This window comes from Amblyomma mixtum, chromosome 1, assembly GCF_055824585.1.
Source record: "Amblyomma mixtum isolate Tamu chromosome 1, ASM5582458v1, whole genome shotgun sequence".
Lineage (NCBI taxonomy): Eukaryota > Metazoa > Arthropoda > Arachnida > Ixodida > Ixodidae > Amblyomma > Amblyomma mixtum.
In genome coordinates, this window is record NC_143012.1 from 189558000 (window position 1) to 189578568 (window position 20569).

At 49.6% G+C, this 20569-nt stretch overlaps 1 protein-coding gene across 1 annotated transcript in view; it reads left to right on the forward strand.

Moving 5' to 3' along the window:
* LOC149370295 (retinaldehyde-binding protein 1-like) overlaps positions 1 to 20569 on the forward strand; it is a 39881-nt gene that overhangs the window by 17740 nt on the left and 1572 nt on the right. The window contains exons 3-4 of the mRNA XM_089582987.1: positions 2809 to 3002; positions 18125 to 18235. Coding sequence (XP_089439113.1) covers positions 2809 to 3002; positions 18125 to 18235 — 305 coding nt within the window. The remainder of the gene's footprint in view (positions 1 to 2808; positions 3003 to 18124; positions 18236 to 20569) is intronic.

Genomic DNA, 20569 nt, shown 5'->3' on the forward strand with positions numbered 1-20569 from the left:
ACTCAGGTGGACCAAACCCCGATCTGGACCAATGCTTCACTCTCCGGGAGCTCGAATCTGCTCTGGCTGCTAATGCTACACGATCGGCTCTCGGTGAGGATGCCATTACATACACCACACTTCGTAACCTTCCTGACTGCGCCAAAGAATTCCTCCTCCAAACCTACAATGATGCCTGGCAGAGCGGCTGCTTGCCGAGCTCCTGGACATCCTCCCTTATTTCTATGATTCCAAAGCCGGGCAAACCTCCCTCTCTCTCTAACCTCCGCCCAATCTCCCTGACGTCGTGCGTTGGTAAGACCCTTGAGCGAATGGCTCTGACTCGCCTCTCTGATTTTCTTGAGGCACGGGAGTTCTTCCCCCATTCTCTCATTGGCTTCCGACGCCGCGTCTGTGCACAGGACATGTTTCTGATTCTCCAGCAAACGTTTCTGTCCCCTACACCTACTCAAATTTACGCACTTGTGACCGTCGATGTTCGCAAGGCCTTTGACGGTGTTTGCCACGATCACATCCTTTCTCAACTCGCCTCTTTGGATTGTGGCTCCCGCATGTACTCCTATATCCGCTCATTCCTCTCTAACCGTGTGGCTCGCTTTCGAGTAGATACCCACTTGTCTAACCCACACCACCTCACCCGTGGCACTCCTCAAGGTGCAGTTCTCTCTCCTACCCTTTTCAATCTCGCTATGGCCCCTCTCGCCTCCCAGCTAGCTGAAATTCCCGACCTGCATCATATATTTTTCGCCGATGACATCACACTCTGGTGTTCATCTGGCTCTCCCGGTCACGTACAAGACACCCTGCAACGTGGCCTAGATCTCATCGACTCCTTTCTCACCACCGCTGGCCTCTCTCCTGCTCCTGAGAAATCCGAGCTTCACCTTCTCAACCATTCCTCCTACCAGCGCTCACACAACCACTTCGTCTCTCTCCACCTTTCTGGCTCTCCCATTCCTGTCGTCACACAGTGCAAAGTTCTTGCCTTCCCTTTGCATGCGGCTAAGAATGTGCAAGCCCTCCACCGCGCTGTCACCACCTGCCACTCTGTAACTCACCTCCTGCGGCGCGTGGTCACTCGACGCTCAGGTCTCCACGAGGCTCACGCGTGCCGAGTTGCCCACGCGCTGGTCCTCAACAAGGTCTTGTACTTTGCACCCTACGCTTCCTTCACTCAGACTCAACTTAACGCTCTAGAGACTGCCCTTGTGGGCCTCTACAAGGCAGCTCTCAACCTCCCTATCACTACCTCTACCACTAAGCTCTTTGCCACAGGCCTCTTCCATCCTCTTCGTTCTCTTCTCAGACTCCATCGTGACTCGCAGCTTGCCCGGCTTTCCCTTACCCGTCAGGGTCAGTGGTTATTGAGTCAAGCGGGTATCTCGCCCATTCCAATCTCCCCGTTTACCTCTCCTATTCCCACCCCCGCTCCCAATCTTCGTATCCTTCCCCTCCCGACCAACATGTCCCCCGTCCTGCACGCCGGACGTCGTCATGCGGCCGCAGAGCACCATTCCCCTCTCTTTGATACCCAGGGTGTAGCTTACACGGATGCCTCTTTCGTGGCTCCTCGAGGTTCCTGCGGCTACGCCCTGTACCATCCACACCTCCCTGCTCCTGAAACCCACACCAGCGGGCCGTATCTACACCCTCCAGACGCATTGTCCCTCGAGGATCTCGCCATTGCGCATGCCCTCCAGTCATTTGCCCTCCTTCCCTCTCTCCAAGAGTACACAGTCTATTCAGACTCACAAGCCGCTATACACAACATACAGAAACGCACCCTGACCCCTTCTCTCCAACAGGTGGTCGAACGAGCGGTCTCCGCACTGCAGCCTTCCATCGTTTTCCTCCACTGGGTCCCTGGGCATTCAGGGATTGACGGCAATGAGCTGGCCCTCCAGCTCGCCCGCGACACACTTTTCCGGGCACCGTTGATCCCCTGGCCCAAGCCCTCGGCGGACGGTGGGAGACTCACCCTTCGCCGCACCATAAAAGAGGTCTACCTTGAGCTCCGCCTCGACAAACGCCTTTACCCTCCCCCTCATCCATCACTCACGGTGCCGGAGTCTCGCCTTCTTCGGCGCATTCAGATGAATGCAGTTAGCACCCCGTCCCGCCTCTTCCTCTATCGCTATCGATCGGACCCTTCCTGTCCCAACTGCCCCTGTATCTATGCGGACCTGGCCCATTGACTCTTCTATTGCCCGGCTGCTCAGCAGTCGGGTTCCTTCCCCCCACCCTCTCTATCCATCACCACCTGGCTCGACTGGCTTGGCGCTGAAGGGGAAGAAGAACAGCGGCTTCTGGTCGCCCAGGCGGTCGAAATGCTCGGCCTATAAATTTTGGTCGAATAAAAGTCTTTTACTACTACTACTACTACTGCTTTGGCAGGTAAAGATCAAAATAACGATGGAATTGGTGGACCGTAACGAATATCAGTGGAATAAATGACATTCAATGGACCAGAAGGGATGTTGTATTGCAACGTTCAGGGGAAAATTAGGAGTTTGTAGCCTCGTGCTTCAGACGTGTGTGGGAGTTAATGCTACCGAGAGATGCGGTACAGCTGTGGCTACTTTCGCCGATGCAAAGCACAGTCTATTATTCTTCTGTGTGGACGCATAGTATCCTCCGATAACAGGACTAGCCTAGGAGGCAAATGCGACGAAAGGCGGGACGAGAATCCGTCCATCGCATTCTTAGTTCATTCAATTGTTCTTGTGACGATCTAACGAAAACGCCATATACATCAGTTAAGCAAAAGAAACGCCGAAACGTTTGCCTTCCAATCTCCTTCCCTTCCAGGGGAGTGGACGCCGAAGCGGATTTCGTACGATCTATTTCAGAAGGACTGCATGATGTGCCTGGAGCACATCACGTCCGATCCCGCTGCTCAGATTCTGGGTATGGTCCTTATATTGAACTACAATAATTTTGAGGTAGAAAGCGCACTGTCCGTAAAACCAGGACTCCTAAAAAAAGGACTCGACTTCATCCAGGTCATAAAAACGGTTCACATTGCGTTAAATGCAGTGCGATAATATAGCAAGTGCAGAAGCATTCCAGAACCGTGAATTTAACGTTAATATTCAAGACACATTGCACAGGCATCACAGTATTTAGGTTGGTTAGACACTGAAGTAGTTCCACGTGCACAGTGTCATTCGAACGCAAACCACACCCTGCGCAATATCTATCAAAACTCTTAAGAATGATCGTCTGTAAGCTCTAGTACATCAATTATTATTGTTTTCATGCACACTCGGGGCAATAATATTTATAGAGGGTGTACAGGTTACAAATATAAAAAACAATAAAATTAAGCGAAGACGGGATGGGTCTATTGCTATCAAACAGGTTGCTGAAGTGGCTACTCACAAATACAAGCCAACGCTTTTTTGAAAAGCTGGTAGTTTTCGATTGTTGCAGTCACTGCGGGAAGGTGATTACTCTCTGGTGTGGTAGGTGGCAAAAAGGACTTTTAAAAATTTAACTGCGGTTCAACTATTGCTTAACCTGGGTACACAGCGAAAGCTATGGCGTATCAGGCAACTATACGCGGCTTCACGTGTGCAGCGTTGAGTGCGTTCCGGACACCAAATAGCCAGTGTGCCCACCCTGCCACCCTGGCAGGTGGCAGTTAATGGTTGATCGCGATGAATACTGCGCCCTATTGCTGCAGTGCCACGTGTCTGCCACAACGATGTCAGCGCTAACGCATGCAGCCGACAGCTCTCTGAGCCCACCACTTACGTAAATTGGATTTTTTAGGGAGGGGGAGGAAACGGCGCAGTAGCTGTCTCGCGTATCACGGTGGACACCTGAATCGCGCCGTAAAGGAAGAGATAAAGGAGGGAGCAAGAGAAGAAAGGAAGGAAGAGGTGCCGTAGTTGAGGGCTTCGGAATAATTTCGACCACCTGAAGATCTTTAACGTGCACTGATATTGCACAACACACGGGCGCCTTTTCAGTTTCGCCTCTATCGAAACGCTGGCGCCGTGACGGTACAAGATGCAATCGTCTGCGAAAAGATGAATGGTCGACGAGATGCCTGCAGGAAGGTCATTTATGAAAATTAAAAATAGAAGTGGACCGAACACCGAGCCATGTGGGACGCCGGACAAAACCTCAGTTGCAGGCGACGGATCATTACCGATAATAGTGTATTGATTACGAGCAGTTACAAGACAACGCACCCATGTTAAAACCAGAGTATCGAGGCGTAAGCATAAAAGTTTCGCTAGAAGGCGCTGACGGGGCACACGATCAAAAGCCTTCCGGATGGCCAAGTATATATGACATCAGTCTGAAATGACGGATATAAATTTAGGCGGAGATCGGTACTGAAAGGAATAAGTTGTGTTTCGCATCAATAACCGTATCTGAAACCATGCTGATTAGGGGAAAAGAAGCAGTTGTAATCTAGATTAGAGGCCACATGTGAATATATAATATGCTCTAGCTGCTTGCAGGCAATGCATGTTAAAGAAATCGGATGGTACATAGAAGGATCGGCCCAGTTATCTGCTTTAAAAAAATTACCGAAGACACTGGAAATTCTGAAATGTGCTTGTGGAAAGCCATGTGGTCAACCCACTGCCGCTTCCCCGAACCGCTTGGCGCGGATTCACAGGGCCGCTTCGGAGCCATGCGATGCACTCACGCGACTGCAACGAGACATCTGGTGAAGGTGCGGCGGTGCAGCTGCCACCGCCGAAGCGAGCGCGCTCGTTCTACCGCTGCTGCGTGACGCCACGGTTTCTATGCACAGCTGCGCCCCCCACCGGAGCGCCGGTTGCTAAGGAGGGGAGGAAGTTGCGCCGCTGCGCGAAGAGGCCACATCTGGCACGATTCCAGTGCCCGGACAGACACCGCGAGCATGAGCTACATGTATTAAAGGCTTTCGCCTTAAAACAGGAACTACTCGATTCATCTTCTTGTCATCTGGAGTTGAACCACTAGCAATCGATTTCTTGAATATTATTTGCAAAAACTGCCTTCAGCTATCCTTAGTGCATTTCGGTATCTTGGAAGGCATATTACAGGTCCTTCGGCGCTTGAAACCTTAAGCTTATCAATGAGATTTGCAATACCGTTGGCAGCGGCAGTAACAGGTGGCATGTGAGAAAACAGAAGCTTTTGTAAGAGAGGGATATTTAAGGATGTTTACTGCTGAAAAGAGAGGAAAAGTATGAGTTCATTACCGCGCTGCGTTGGTCTGATGGAACCTCGGATCCATCATTATCATCTAATGAGATATTGAGTGATGACCTGTCACCTCGAGTTAGAATTTTCCAGAATTTTTTGCGATTGGATTGAGTGATGCTTTTTTCTTTTTTGATTTTCGAAGAAGTCTCGTGTATTCGCGAAGACACGAGGAATACCTTTTCCACTGTTGTGGGCTGCCCGAGTGTTCTGCTACATGGAAGAGACGTTTCTTTTTTCTTGAAAGTTTTCTGAGTGCATTAGAAAACCATGGTCTGCTTGCGTTGGCTCGAATGCATACAAGGGGAACGTATATATCGATTACTGATAATAATTTTCCTTTATAGGTGTATAGGCGGAGTACATACGGAAATGATTGAGGAAGTTGTGTAACTCTGAGATAATACTTGCAATGTTGCCCTTGTTATAGTCTCGAATATCCTTGCCTGGTGGTTGACGAGCACCGACGGGCACATATAAGTATAACAATAAGGTGCAATGATCGCTGAAGCCAGCAATGCATGATAGTGACTGCATATATTCAGGGTTAGAAGCAAGAACAAGGTCAGGAGTATTGTTGTGCCCAGTCGGTAGGTCAACTTTTTTAGTAAGATTGCGAGTAAGCAAAAACCATTATATCCAAAAGCTGCTTCCACAGGGTGCTATGTGCGGATAAGCCCGGCGAGTTAATGTCAGTGAAGTTGAAGTCGCCTGACTGTAAATAAATTGCATGGGGAAAACAGGCTTTGAGGTCCAGTAGTATTGATTACAGTTCGTCGATAAATGAAGTGTCGCAGTCAGGAGGATGGTAGCATGCAATTAAAATGATTGTGTTAAAAGGAAGCGATGACTGAATAATAACGATTTCATGATTGCTGGTCGACAAAATGGAGAAAGACGGTACATTCAATTTAACCAAAACAAGCACACCACCCCCTCCGTCCCACTCTGTCACGCCTGCCACGCCGTAAGCGATGATAGATCATGCAGAAGCTCGTCATAGGAAACGTCCGAGGTTAGCCGCGACTCAGTAAGTATAGCTATATATCTACCGCTATCGTTTAGGAAGGCTTCTGCAGCGTCTTTCTTGGTCAGATAGCTGCAAATATTGGTTAGTAGGTGAGCTGATGTCTGATAAGTCAGTGCGCAGTAACTTACGCGTGGTGACTGCGGGGGGGGGGGGGGGGGGGGGGGGCAGGCGGCCTGCAAGCGGGCGATAATGGCTATAATTCTACTTCGTCGACATAATTTGTATTTTCGTTGTATATGAATTGCCTGTCATTCATTACAAGCTTGTCGAATTTGTTCTTAAAGTTGGTGCTTCTTCCTTGGGCGTAAGTGTAAATCATTTTCCTGGCTGTTCACACACGTGCAGAATAATCATCACGAATAGCATAGGACGAAACTTTGAGCTTCGGTACCGCAGACAGAATCTTTGATTTTTCCTTTAAACGCGCAAATTTTACAATTATTGGGCGCTTTCTTCCTGGCTGGAGACGCCCTAGCCTGAGTGTTCGTTCAATATCATCAGGGTTCACGGTAACGCCAAACTTTTCTGAACAAAAAAGAAATAATTTCAGGCTCATACTCAGGCCACGTTTCCCCATTAGCGTCGTTAATCCCGAAAAAAAAGCAAATTGGATTTGCGGAGGCGATTTTCTCTGTCATCAGATTTGTTGCTATGAACCTTAACTTCTGCAGAAATTTTTTTCATACTTTTTTTCAAGATGCCAGAGGAGTACGGGTCGTTCAGCTGACTATTCTCGGCAACTTTCTCCAGGGTGTCGACGTGTGAAGACAGCCGGCTCACCCCACCTTCTATGTTAGTTTGAGCAGAGCGGATTAGCGAGAGTGAACGGTGTTTGGGGACAGTTCTAAGCGAGCGAGAGTCGGCGAAAAGGATTCAAGCGATGCAGGTGCCTCGCCGTTGATAGGTCCTGGATATAGTTCTACGTCTCCCGACAAGACAAGCAAGACGCACACCAGATGTGCATTGAGGAAAAAGTTGCTTGACAACCGTAATAGTCTCCCGAAATGATCAGGCAGGTCACTGGGGCACGACACTGCGACAAGAAAGGGCTAGTGCACCGCTTCAGGAGGTAACTAACCTGCGCAAAAAGGGGCGGTTGCATGACCATGTTCATAGCAGTGGCGTGCACCGACTGGCTCCAGAAGGGAGAGGGGGGGTATTGGTAAGCAAGGCGAAGCTCCTGTGCTGAGAGTAATGCGTGGTTGCCAGGCTTGGAACTTGACTGGCTGGATACGGAAGAATCGGTGTTTCTTGCGCTGCTGGGTCGATGCTCACGGGGAGCTGCGGAGCAGCCTCATCGGGTTGACGAGCTGTGGAGGGTAGTAAGACCAAAGCAGGAACGTAACGAAGCGAGGGTCCATACCAGGAGAGCCGGTATGGCCGAACTCGGATTGGCTCGGATTGGCTTTCTCGGTTTGTGCGTGGGACAACCGACCCGGCAAAGGGCACCACCACAACAGTTGACTTGCCAAGTTTGCGAACAGCCGCGATTACAGCGCCATCCCAAATTAGGCGCACACGGAGCGAAGCAGATGTCCGAGGACGAGCACCGTGATCACTCCTTTGCAGCATTCGTAAGCCTCTTAAGACTTCCGTGGAAAAGCAAGCGCCTGCGACCTCCAGCTCCCTAGGACCTAGAAGCTTGCGAGCAGTACCCTCTGTTTTCCCACCGTAAACAATGACGTTTTGATCGTGAACGGGACACACCCGGTGCTCACGTAGCGCAGCGTCTCCGAAAAGCTGAGCCACTGCAGCACCATCTTTGCCCGGGCCGATGGCGGTCCGGATATCCACCCAGCAAACCACAAACCTCTCAGAGACGTGTAGCTAGACGTCTCTGAGAGGTTTGTGGTTTGCTGGGCCGTGCAACTCTTGGTTTGAGAACGACAATAAAGTCGCCCCGCGAAGGGCGTGGAATGGCGCATGGCTTCGACTTGGGTGGTTGTGTAACAATAGCCGTGGCTGGCGACGTGCCAGGCGCCGGATCCCCGGAGAGAGGGAGCGCCAGAGCAGCTGGCGTCTTTGGGGCTGCGACGAACCCCGGCGTCTTCTTGCGTTCTTGGTTGGCGGCTTGGAGCCCTTGTTGACGGAGACGAAGCAGGGCTTATAAGCAGGCCTCCTCACTCAGAGGCGCGTCTTTGGATGTGGTCGAGGTCTCTATGTCGACCCCGCTGTAGAATTGCGGGGTGGTATCCCGTCACTGAAGTCCCGGCTTGGGCCATTCGTGCAGCTGCCAAGACGCGTCTCGCCGAGACGAGGCTTAGCGCGGTCGGGTGGCAGAAGCTGAAACAGGTGTAATATTGCCAAAATTAGGCCCGCCTGGGCGGACTTGGTGTAAAACGTTGCCGCTGGGCGTTAGGAATCCGATGGGTCCAAAATTGATTGAGCCCAAGTTGATGGACCGCAGATTTCGGTACAAAAATCTAAAGTAAGGGGCCAATTTGATGATCTAAAGTGCGCGAGGCGAAAGCCTTTGCCACAGGCACACATAGGCACACACGAGGCGGCTATGGGGCGACTTGGATTGACTAGTAATAGTCTAATTAGTCATGACCCAAGATTAACTAGTCATGATTGGTAAATGACTTACTGGTAATAACTAATTAGTTGATGACTGGTTAATGGTGATGACTATTCATCACTAATTAGTTTATGACTAGCAGTCATGACTGGTTAACGACTAACTAGTCATGATTGGTTAGTTACTAGTCATGGCATGTTTATGACTAGTTAATCGTGACTATTTAGGTGATGACTAACTCTTTGTGATTGGTTATTGACTGACTAGTCATGACTACATAATGACTAACGAGTCATGGCTAACCAGTCTTGACTAACTATTCATGAATCGTTAATGACTAGTTAGTCATGACTAAATACTTGATGATTACCTAGTCGATAGGTTAATGACTAGTTAACCATAACAGGTTAAGGAATAACTAGTCATGACTAGTTAGTCATTAAGCAATTATAACTACTTAGTCATGACTAACCATGACTAGTTAGTCACGACTGCTTAATGACTTACTAGTAATGAGTGGCCAGTTATGACTAACCAGTAATGACTAATCATAACTGATTAATGACTACCTAGTCATGACTAAACAGACATGACTAACCAGTCCTGACTGGTTAATGTCTAGTTAATCATGACTTGTGACTATGAATGACTAGTTAGGACTTTCATTTTAGATGTAACAGATGGACGATCAGTTATGGGCGCAAGTATGAGCAGTTACAGGATTTCGCTTAATACACGGTTGTGATGTGCGCTCGATAGCGTGCGACAGCTCGCGACGCGCTCAGGTGGCGCCCTCCCCTCCTTCTGATTGGGATACGGCTCCGTCTCCCAAAATAGCAACCGGCAAAATAGCAATATAGAAACCCGCCTTCAAGAAACTTACTGCCAGCTTCCTCCAAGAAGAGATGGAGCCAACTCCTTAGTTCGCGTGGCCATACCATCCAACACTGACAATCTTTTTGTTTTCTGAGGAAATCACCCCCCCCCCCCCCTGGGGGCCACACCAAACCCACTTGCCCTAAATTTCGACATTCTATGGCAATAAAGTCGTTTCTCTTTCTCTCGGACATAGCTGGCGACACTCGAAGCAAGCTCAATAGTTGCCAACCGTCTCATAGTGGCACCATCCCTGGCAAGCAATGCACACCTTATCGCTGACGTTATCGCGGAGCAGACGACGGCCTGTGATACTCTCCTGTACGCCTCACGCTGCCGCCCTTCACTCTATCACCGCTTTCGTCCTTGCGATCTCTACACTGTCGCTGTAGTCGGACAGAGCCGACGACACTCGAAGCAAGCTGGATACCTGCCAACCGTCTCATCGTGGCACCATCTCTGTCAAGCGATGCATTCCGTATCGGTGAGCCACCGTGGTGGCTCAGGGGTTATGGCGCTCGACTGCTGACCCGAAAGACGCGGGTTCGATCCTGGCCGCGGCGGTCGCATTTCGATGAAGTTGAAATTCTAGACTCCCGTGTAATGTGCGATGTCAGTGCACGTTAAAGGACACCAGGTGGCCGAAATCTCCGTAGCCCTTCACTACGGCGTATCTCATAGCCAGAGTCGATTTGGGGCGTTAAACCCCCAAAAACAATAGATCTTAACGATGACGTCACAGGGGAGCAGAAAACGGCCTGTGCTACTCTTCTCTATGACTCACGCTGCCGCCCTTCATTCCAACACTTTACTTCTCGCGATCTCTTCTCTGTCGCCATAGTCAGACTGAGCAGGCGGCACTCGATGTAAGCTCCATAGCTGCCAACCGTCTCCTAGCGGCACAATCTCTGGCAAGCAGTGCATACCTTATCGCTGACGTCATCGGGCATTAGACGACGGCGCGTCCTACTCTGCTCCTCACGCTGGTGCCGTTCGCTCTTTCTCCGCTTCTCTCGTTTCGCTCTCTTCTCTAGCCGCGCCTTTCCTATCGGGCTGCGCTCCACATTCGGTAATGCCAAAAAGAGGCCCTATTTGGTACTGTACCGGGCCAGGACAAGGTTACCGTCAAATTTCTGGCGAACCTTCCAGATGCAGCCTATCTTACCCTCCTTCAATTCAACAACCAAATCTGGCCTGGAGAGATTCTTCTCCCCTGGAATTGGTAAACACGCTTAGTGACGTTTATTCCTAAGGCAGGCAAGCCAGTTGATATGGAGAACCTGCGCCCTATCTCCCTCACATCTTGTGTTGGCAAATTGATGGAGACTATGGTGCGAGACAGGCTGTCCACTTCCCTCGAAACACTCCAGATTTTGTGCAGACTATGTTTGCTTCCCGACCACACAAGTCTGCACAAGACATCCTTCTACAACTTCATCATGACATACTCGAGCCCAAAGAACTCCCCCACAATGACAAGGTAGTCCGGGCCTTGGATTCAAAAGGAGCCTTTGACAGTGTCAAACATGAAGTCACACTCAATCGCCTCCACGACACCAACTCTAGTCAGAGTACGTACTGATACATCTGGCAAATTCTCACGGCTCGGCAGGCCTGCATTCGAATTAAAGACGAGGAACGTGGACCCTATACCATCGGATCCCAGGGTACACCACAGGGTTCGGTGTTATCACCCCTCCTCTTCAACCTCGCAATGTAAGACATTATTGCAAAATTAAGCTCCATGCCCGGCATCCGACATGCCTGCCCTATTTGCTGATATTTCTATCTTGGCAACAGAAGGCAATTTCGCACACATGGAGACCTGCCTACGAGAGGCAGCGGAGGTAGCGGACGCTTACGCTCTATACTGTACACTCTGCAATGTGCTCCCACCAAATCAGAGTTTGTCCACATTCGTCCCCCTCCACCCTCGCGACGACACTTCAATCCACCCCACACTCCTTTCGGGTCCGATTAGGGAGGCCAAGGAGATCCGCATCCTCGGCCTCTTTATTCACCAAGAACGCAGACCGGTCACAACACTCGCGAAATTCTGCATGTGCGGCGATCAGGGGGGCCGTAGCGTCCACCGGGTCTCCAATAAATGTGGAGGGTTACGAAGCAAAGCTGCTTGCTGCTGGCGCATGCCTTAGTAACAAGTAGAATTCTCTACTCAACCCACTACCTTCCCATGCGCAAACACAGCGAGGATCAACTCGAAGTCATACACCGCAAAGCCATCAAAAGGGCTCTTGACCTTCCCATTAAAACATACAACCAGCGTTTATTGGACCTGCGGGGGGAGAGGGTCACCACCTATCGGGAACTGCGAGAAGGCCATCTCCTCAACCAATACACGCTCCCATCACAAACGCCATCCGGTCGCCGCATTCTTGACCGACTCTAATCCTGCACACAATCACCTTTGAGGGAATAGTACGAGCGCCAGAACCCTAGAGACGCGCCCTGAGGGTCCAACCCATTCAACTCAACATGTCACACTCTGAACAAAATGGCCGTCGCCAGGCGCGTGCAGGAGCACTTGAGCGACATTATGGTCGACAACAACGTGTGCACTATGTGGACATCAACGGTCCCCACCATACGGGTGGTTCGCCGCGGCAATGGCCCACAGCACCAACACAGTGGCAGGACTCACGTTCCGCGCCTGCAGCAAAACACATGCGGAGGAAATCGCGATTGCGCTCACCCTCTTGCCCCCACAAGAGAAACACATCATTACCGACTCGAAAGGGGCCGGTCGGAACTACGAGCTTCTCTGGATACCTCCTCTCGCCTGGCGCATTCTACAAAATTGCTGTCGGTGCCGCGACCCTCATCTCAACCTCATCTCAACGACCCTCTGCAACCTCATCTGGGCTCCCAACCACCAGAGACTCCAGGGAAATGAGGTAGCCGATTAGAGGGCCCGCGCGCTCTCTCCCCGGGCACTCACACTTGCTCTGAAAGCCTGCTCCGAGCCCATCCAATCTCTAGTTACATTCAAAAACATCACTGCATATTGTAAGGACTGTCATCGCCGCTTTCGGGAACCCGGTAAGGGTCTGCGGATTGCAGACGAACGACGCCTCAAAATTTTTACAAATACAGTGATGTGCTCGGCAGTATCGAAACACTTCAAAGCAGAATTTCATGGGGCTGCAGCCTGTGTGGAGCGACGTTCTCGGACGTTTTCCACATGGTCAAGGCCTGCCCTTTCAATCCCCACTCATCCCGATCCTTGATCTCCCACCCATATAGGGAAGCCTGGGAGGCAGCGCTGTTTGGCTGGCATGATCTGCAGTCCCACCAGACCTAGGTCACCAGGGCGGGACGGGTGTTAGACGCCATTGGAGCTCCGAAATAAGAGCTCCACCTAGACTTGTGAGGATCTAGGCCAATGGGGCCTGGGCCAAACACCTCCTTGTACATAGCCAATAAATGTGTGCTACAGCCACCACCACCCAAGAACAGGCGCCGAAAAGTTGCGTTCTAAAATGAATTTCATTCTAAAAAGTTGTAGGCATATGCCGTGAGGGTGGACGCCGCATGCTAGGGCGAGGAAGCGGTGGAAGCCACGGCAGGCCATACCATTCAATCTCTTGCTACTCTCCCTCTCCCCTCGGTTTCCTCTTCAGAAGTGGCTAAGGAGGCAGTCATCACCCTTGCGATAGCCCAATCTGAAGCCGGTTATGATCCCCCACATTCTAAAACTGCTTAATGAAATTTGGCGCGCGGGCGAGCTTATGTCCCAGCAAATTACATACTTCCCTCGCCCGGTGCCAACCCGGCCCGCCACGGGGAGCTGCCCCAGGTGCCTGTGCACTCGGGGAGCCCCAGTAACAATGCGAGGTCTGGTGCACCGGGCACAGGCGGCTCCCACATCAGCGTTCTCGCAGGAGTGCATGCGCGCATTCAGTGAGCTGACTCAACCTCACCGAGCAGATAGACAGCTCCAGCTGCCACCACACCAGCACATTGATAATGACCACGAATATATGCAGCTGCCCAGCACGCGAACCATACCATCCCCTTATAGTACGTCCCGTTAGCAAGAAACGGTCACCAAAACCTCTTGCAACCTTTACAACAACTGTACCGCCATTCTCGCCCGCATTCTATTTCAATGCTCGGCGGATTCTCTCCCGTGGAGCCTACAGCGCCTCACCAGCTGGGACGACTGGGAGATCCTGCAACGCTATGAGGAGCCAGTCCACCAGAATACCGCCACGGACCGGGCTGCCGACGCTAGTGACCGTAGGAACCTAAGCGTTTCAGCTTATGGGGTCGTCCGGAACCCGGGGCCTGTGTAGCCCTAACAATTCTGTAAAGATAAGTTTTTACCATCCGCACGCATTATGAGAATAGAATTGGTTCTGAACCAAAATATCTTCGGCAGAAGTCTCTATGCTTGGGTTTGAGAAAAAAGCTGGGAAATACAGCAACCAATTATTCATTTTAATCTCAACGTTTTGGACACTTGGGTCCCATTTCCAGGGATCACTGGTAGGCTGCCAAGCAGTAGTAGAGAGATGGCTTCGCTTTCCCTTTGCTCTCACGGAGTAAAGAAAATTAAGATACGCAGTGGGGAGGGTTCCTGGAGCCTTTTTTTACCGACCCATTTGTGAGTCGGATGTGAGCTGTGGCAGTGAAGGGCTTCGTTTTTCGAGTTGATTGACTACAGTACATCAATTTTACGTTGCCCTAGTCTCTGCTTGAGCTTTTTTAAAGAAAATTAAAATACGCAGTGGGGAGGGTTACTGAAGTCTTTTTTTTTACCGACCCATTTGTGAGTCGGATGTGAGCTGTGGCCGTGAAGCGATTTGTTTTTCGAGTTCATTGACGTCAATTTTACGTTGCCCTAGTCTCTGCTTGAGCTTTTTTGACCCGCTCAAGCATGTGACTGGTCAGTAGGAGCAGGGAGCCTTGTGGGCGATGCCCAGTTTTTCTTTCGGGACGCGGTCTTCGTCGTTGCTGGCGATGCGGGCAGAAAACTACGAGCAACCTAGAACGCGGGTTGGCCTCCTATTTCTTGTGACCTTGCGGCGTAAGCACTAGCTATCCACCGGATAGTCAGCAAACTGCCCACCATGGCAGGTGGCAGTTATATTAACGATTGGTTGCGCGGTAATAGCAACCTGGGCACACAAGGCCCACCGCTGGGAGCACCTGCCATTGCAGGACTGCGGTGCGCTGCTTATCCCCTGCACTACTGCGCCAGGAGTTGTATGAGGGCTACCAGATATCTATGAATGTCAAGTAGAGAAAGACCAAGTAGAGAGAGAGGCAATAGCCCATCGGCTATCTCATCATATCTTTATAGCAGTGGTGGCAGTGAAGAACAATTATCGTCCATTAAATATTTACAGAGAGGTGATTAAGAAAGAGCCCTGCTGGCCTCTTCCCCTAACAGTACTAGGTGAAGCCCCTACTCCGGGTCTTCGCTGGCAAGCAACGCCCTCCGAATACATTGAAACAAGGCCTATTGGGCCTTGAGGTCTTGACAGCCGAGCATGGCCGCCTCCCTGTCCTCTCTGGTGGGTTTGGGTTTGGAGAATAAATGGGTTTGATTGGCATGCCCAACCCATATGGAAGGTGTCAGCCAGCTCCCACAGAAATGGCATGCACCATCAAAGGATGTATTGAAATACTTAAGCAACGCCGTGCACAATACACCGTTGGTGAAAATTTTGACCAGGAGGCGTTAGTCAGCGCAAGCCCGTCCCTTACAAGGGGACGGGTAGCGCCGGTGCTGCTCCTTGTAGTAATCGGTGACGTGTCTGAGTGTAAGGGCTGGATTTGCTGATTGGGAGTAGGCTTTCAAAGACAGGGAGATACCCCGTTGAGAAAGTTTGCGGGCGGTCTCATTGGCCTGTTCATTTCCGTGGAGTCCCTGGTCACCAGGGGTCCGAAATCAGGTTATGTGGAGTTGGAGCATAGTATCGTCTGCTAGACGGCAGTATACGCCGTGGAAGCGGGGAGCCCATCCCAGCTCATTGTTCCGACAGGCGCCTCGCGAGTCAGTGATTGATGTACTTCGGCTTGAGATATTATTGAGAGCCAGAGCAATGACAATCCCCCCTTGTGTGTAAGCTGTAAGAAGCAGTTTTACAGCGTATGGCTTATCTAGTGTTGTGGTGGCAGATAGCTGTTCACAGTTTAGTTTCAGTGACTTACAGCCCTAATTGGAGCAGAATGGTGCAATGTTAATTTTCACGCCACCATATTAATTTCAATCCAGCGTTGCCGTGGAAAGGCTGGTGACTACCTTGAAGTTATAGCTAGAAGATGAGAGTCAGCCGCTAATGGTCGTTATGGCACAGCGGTGATAATGTTCTGTTGTCGTACAGGACCACGTCTCATTCGTTCGGAGAATCGGTGTCTTGTGAACTGTTTCTCGGGCGATACGTTCGAACCAGACCGTCCATGCTGCAGCCATGCCAGATAAAAGCGTGGAAAAATTAGGGGTGAACAAAATAAGCTCAAGGCAGATGAGAGATGAGGCAAACCCACGAGCTGACGCAACGAGGAGACGTGTATGAAAGTACCGTTCGAAACGAAAAAATGAACTGGTGGCCAGAAGAAATTATAGCGAAGATGTGAAATGTGGCGTTTCATGTGCGCCTAGGCGGGGATCTTATTATTGGTCAGTCTCATCATCAATTAAGTAAAGTGGAATCCTCAAGGGTTCCCTGGCCCGAAATGCCACTGCCGGAGAACGTATATATCCAAAGTGAGAAGGCATCCGAGATTGCACCGAGTGCCGGTACTAGACACAGGCACATCCTTTCAGCAGTGGCTGCCATCAGGAGAGGGGGAAGTAAACGAATCTCTCGCTCTTTAATAGCCAGTATCACCAGCGTCCCTTATGCAATCCACTGGGATCCGGCTAGTGCACAAAAGGTGTATGAGTACCAATGATCGATTGGTAGCTAGCTTAAACAGGGGCGGAAAGTGTTGAATATTATTCCTGGCAGGGTCCGCTCCTCATCTGTACTTGAGCGCCAGCACAGGAGCATAAAATGCCTACCCTAGTACGCAGGAGGAGCCTTCTTATGCTGGTGTTACAGGAAGTCGTTGTCAATAAACCCGCTCACCAACCTGTTATGTTCCCTCCAACGATGAGAAAGAGACCCTAAAGGTGTCTTTCAGCGATGAACGAATTTGTTAATTTTCTTTCTTTTGAATGCTTATTACGTACAACAGGGGCGGGAAGTAAAGCAGAAACGATTCCTGATTTCTTTGCAGTTCGTTGCTTCAATGAACGCAATCGAATCCCGAAGAAAAGCTTCAATAAACAAAAATACAGAGCTATAAACTGCCGTAACCTGCGATTCGCATGCAAATGACCGTAAATGTCCAGGAAAGCATTAACTTCGAAAAAGTCAGCGGCACCTAATGCATTGTGTGTAGGCAATGCTACAGCATTCGAAGGTATTAATGCCTTTGCCGGAAGCCACTCGTGGGATGCGAAACCCGGGTTACCCTAGCCAAGCACTTCGCTCGCATCGCCTGCGCCCTCCAACAGAGGGCAGTTGAAGTCTTCACTACGGCTGCCCGCCTGTCAATAGGCGATTGCCGGTCTGGTCACTTCAAGTCTCTCCGAACAGTCGAAGCTGATCTGGCCACGTGACTTCCGTCCAGCCAATAGACATTCGTTTGTTCGATGACGTCGTGTCTCTCCACCAAATGGAATTTCTCCGCTCTGGTGACCCCACTGAGGCTTCATTTCCGGCAGCCAATGCTTCTGCCAGCCAGTGTGACGACGCCGTTAAGCAGGTTTTCGCTGCTAAACTGCTGATATGCTATCGTACAAAAAAAAAATTCCCGCCTAACAGCGGTGCAAAAATTTATACTTGATAACACGCACAAGCGCAGGAAATATAGTTCAAAAGTATCTCTTGGGGGGTAGTTGGTCTGAATCATTCATATTTGAAACTGCGCGAACAAAACAAGGTTCTGTGTTCTTGCTCGGTCCTTGTTTTGTTCGCGCAGTTTTAAATATGAACGATTCAGACCAACTAGCCCGCCAGATTATACTTGGTGCATCCAAATTTACAATATCCTTGTTATGATCCAGCGCAGAAACTATGAGAGAAATGTGAATTAAATAGGAGTGCAGTTTTGAAGCCTTTCCAACCACAACTCCTAATAGCTGCAGGTCGTGCACGAAGCTCTGAGTTAAGTCTTCAGAAATCGTTGAAACGCAATGGCGAACCATTTTGTGCTGATGTATGCTTGTGTGGCGAGCGTGTTGCAAAGCACCTCTGATTTACATTTTCATCTCCTGGTGATGGGAACTACTGAGAAAGTCGGCATGAACTGCAAAATTTTGCGGAATATTTTGTACGCACTGTCTTGGTGATGATTTAGGCACGCATCTCCAGCCATAGCGTATGAAAACTAAGAGGTTTCCTTGAAATGCGCCTACATCCACAACGCTATTTTTATGATTTCTTTCCTTCTCGCTTTGCGAAACTCTTCAGGACTGCATGCCGTCCAGAATGAAGGCATGTCACATTGTGCAACACGGGTATGCTTTCGACATATTATACGCCATCATGAAGCCTTTCTTGAAGCGCAAGATGGTCAAACGGGTGAGCGAAGATGCGCTTATTGCGTTTCTAGAAATGGGTCACTCGAACAGTGTTATTCACTTGATGAAAGGGAGGATACCAGACATACGGTTGTGCGCAGTATATGCTCTCCTACCTAGGAGTATTTCTGCTCCGAACACATCAACCCAAAATCCTTCAGTTGCATAGCTACGCATTGGCAGTATCTGTATGCATTATTTCAACTCTTAGCGAAGTCTCAATTTCTTTGTTATAACGCAGTTATAAATGCGGTTAAGCGGTTATAACACAGTCGACTGCGGTTTTCTACAACCCTGCCACATCGGATGGGTTTTGGACGTTTACGTTATTTTATTTCAATTATTTATTCTTACTTTTCCTATTTGATGGTCATGACAGCCATGGAATAAAGACAATACAAACAAAAACACTGACACATACTAAAAGTTCCAATGTGCAACATCTTAACGACGAATGTTTGGAGAAACAACATTGGAAGGAGAAAATTCAAATATTACGCTGGAGATTATGATGCTGAAAGCATAATAAATCACAAATATTACAATATGGTAGATACGTTATCAGACTTAAGCTCTAAACATATATAGAACGATAGTCTCTCTCACTAATATCTGTTGAAATTATTGTTTGAAGAGGTGTTGAGTTGACCTCAACAACCAAGTACTAAAACTGAAATTCTAGGTAGAGTAAGCAAGGGTTTGCACAAGAGCAGACTGTAGTATCGAGGTACCTTGCCCGGTGTGGATGCACAGTTTTTTTACGCTAGTAAAGACTGAGCAATCATGCTCGAATGTTTGACCTTAGATTACGCCGAAAAAGTCGTAAGATGCTCGGGAGCGGTTGGTGAAGTAGTTGCTCTTGAAGCCAGGCCTAAGGCCCTCGCTTACTGGCTTCATTGATCTACGCCATGCTTCCTGAAACCATAACCTGCTTCGAGTGACTTATGGCACTTAGTTTTATCGTGGTTGGAACGACCTGTACCCTCTATTCCATTTCATAAATTCTTTGCAGGGCAGTGGAAGTTAGCAATCCCCTCAGCCAATCAGGAAACTGCGCTATGCGTTTGTGTCTGCGCCTCGTCGTCAGCTGGTCGTCGGCTCTCGGCATACTACCTACGCAATGCTGACTGGCTCTACATTAGCCAGTTTTAGAATCGTGTATGCACGCTTTTGTACACTGAACAATAAACGTTTTGCACTTTTAATGCACTATAGCTTTGAAGGTCCCGTGCCGCAGAAAAGCCAGTGCCGGCGCTGCCTTCGGCGTGGACGAAAAAGGCCAAATCGACAGAGCCATTACGTCGCACACACATGACCTCGCGTGGATAATGCAAACAACCAAGTGCGATCACAAACTTGCTTTCTGCATTTACATGCTGCTGCGTTAACGCCCGGAGCCAGCACGGCGAAACACAATTAGTGCTGTCATGCTGTGATATGTTGCAGACGTCTTAGGGACGTTTATAATGCTAAGTAGCTGCCATGAAAACTAAATTGGTGTGATTAACGTGTGGTTCGAGCCTACGATCTTCGACTGCGAGGTGGGCATGAAGCCTTTGACCACGAACGCTGGACGGCTTCAAGGGGATAGATGTGAACCTGGTCTTTCACTTCTGTTGTGCATACAGACATCTACTAATGTGTGCATACGTAATTATGACTATGCCAATTAGTCCTTAGATATTTCGACGAGATAATTTCTATCTCTGAGAAGTTTGATCGTAATTGAACGATTTGATGTGTGTGTATGTCTGATGTATCGATGTGCAAGGTGTGATTCGAGCATTACAAATCGGATACAGAGAGGTTTAAACCCGCCACGGGCCGCCCAGTTTGCCCCACGTTGTGAAGAGATACTACTTTGAAATAAGGTGTTGTCTGCCTGGCGGATTATTTACACCTTTACACCCGCCACTCGTCCGCTGAGGGGCGCTGTGATCCCGTTCGTTTCCATAGCAAGCAGAGCCCCCCACCCTACCGCGCGGCTGCAGATAGCGGCTTGTAGATAGCGCTAGCAGGAACGCAAAGCATTTTCGCCAATACATCAACATTATTTTTTTAGCCGAGAAGCGGCAGAATCTGCCCTCGAAATAAAATGTAAAGACCTGCCGATAATTATGACCTGACACGTTAGAGGAATTAGCCACCGGAAATGTTTCAGGCACGGAGACACGACCTCGTCAATACCATTCATTGGCTATTTACAGAAGGTATTCCGATTCCTGAATTGGAAACAATTAGAGATAAGAGTTAATAAAGAATGCCTCAGTAATTTCCGATTCGCTGATCACATTGCCTGGATAAGTCACTCGGGAGATGAACTGCAAAGCGGGAT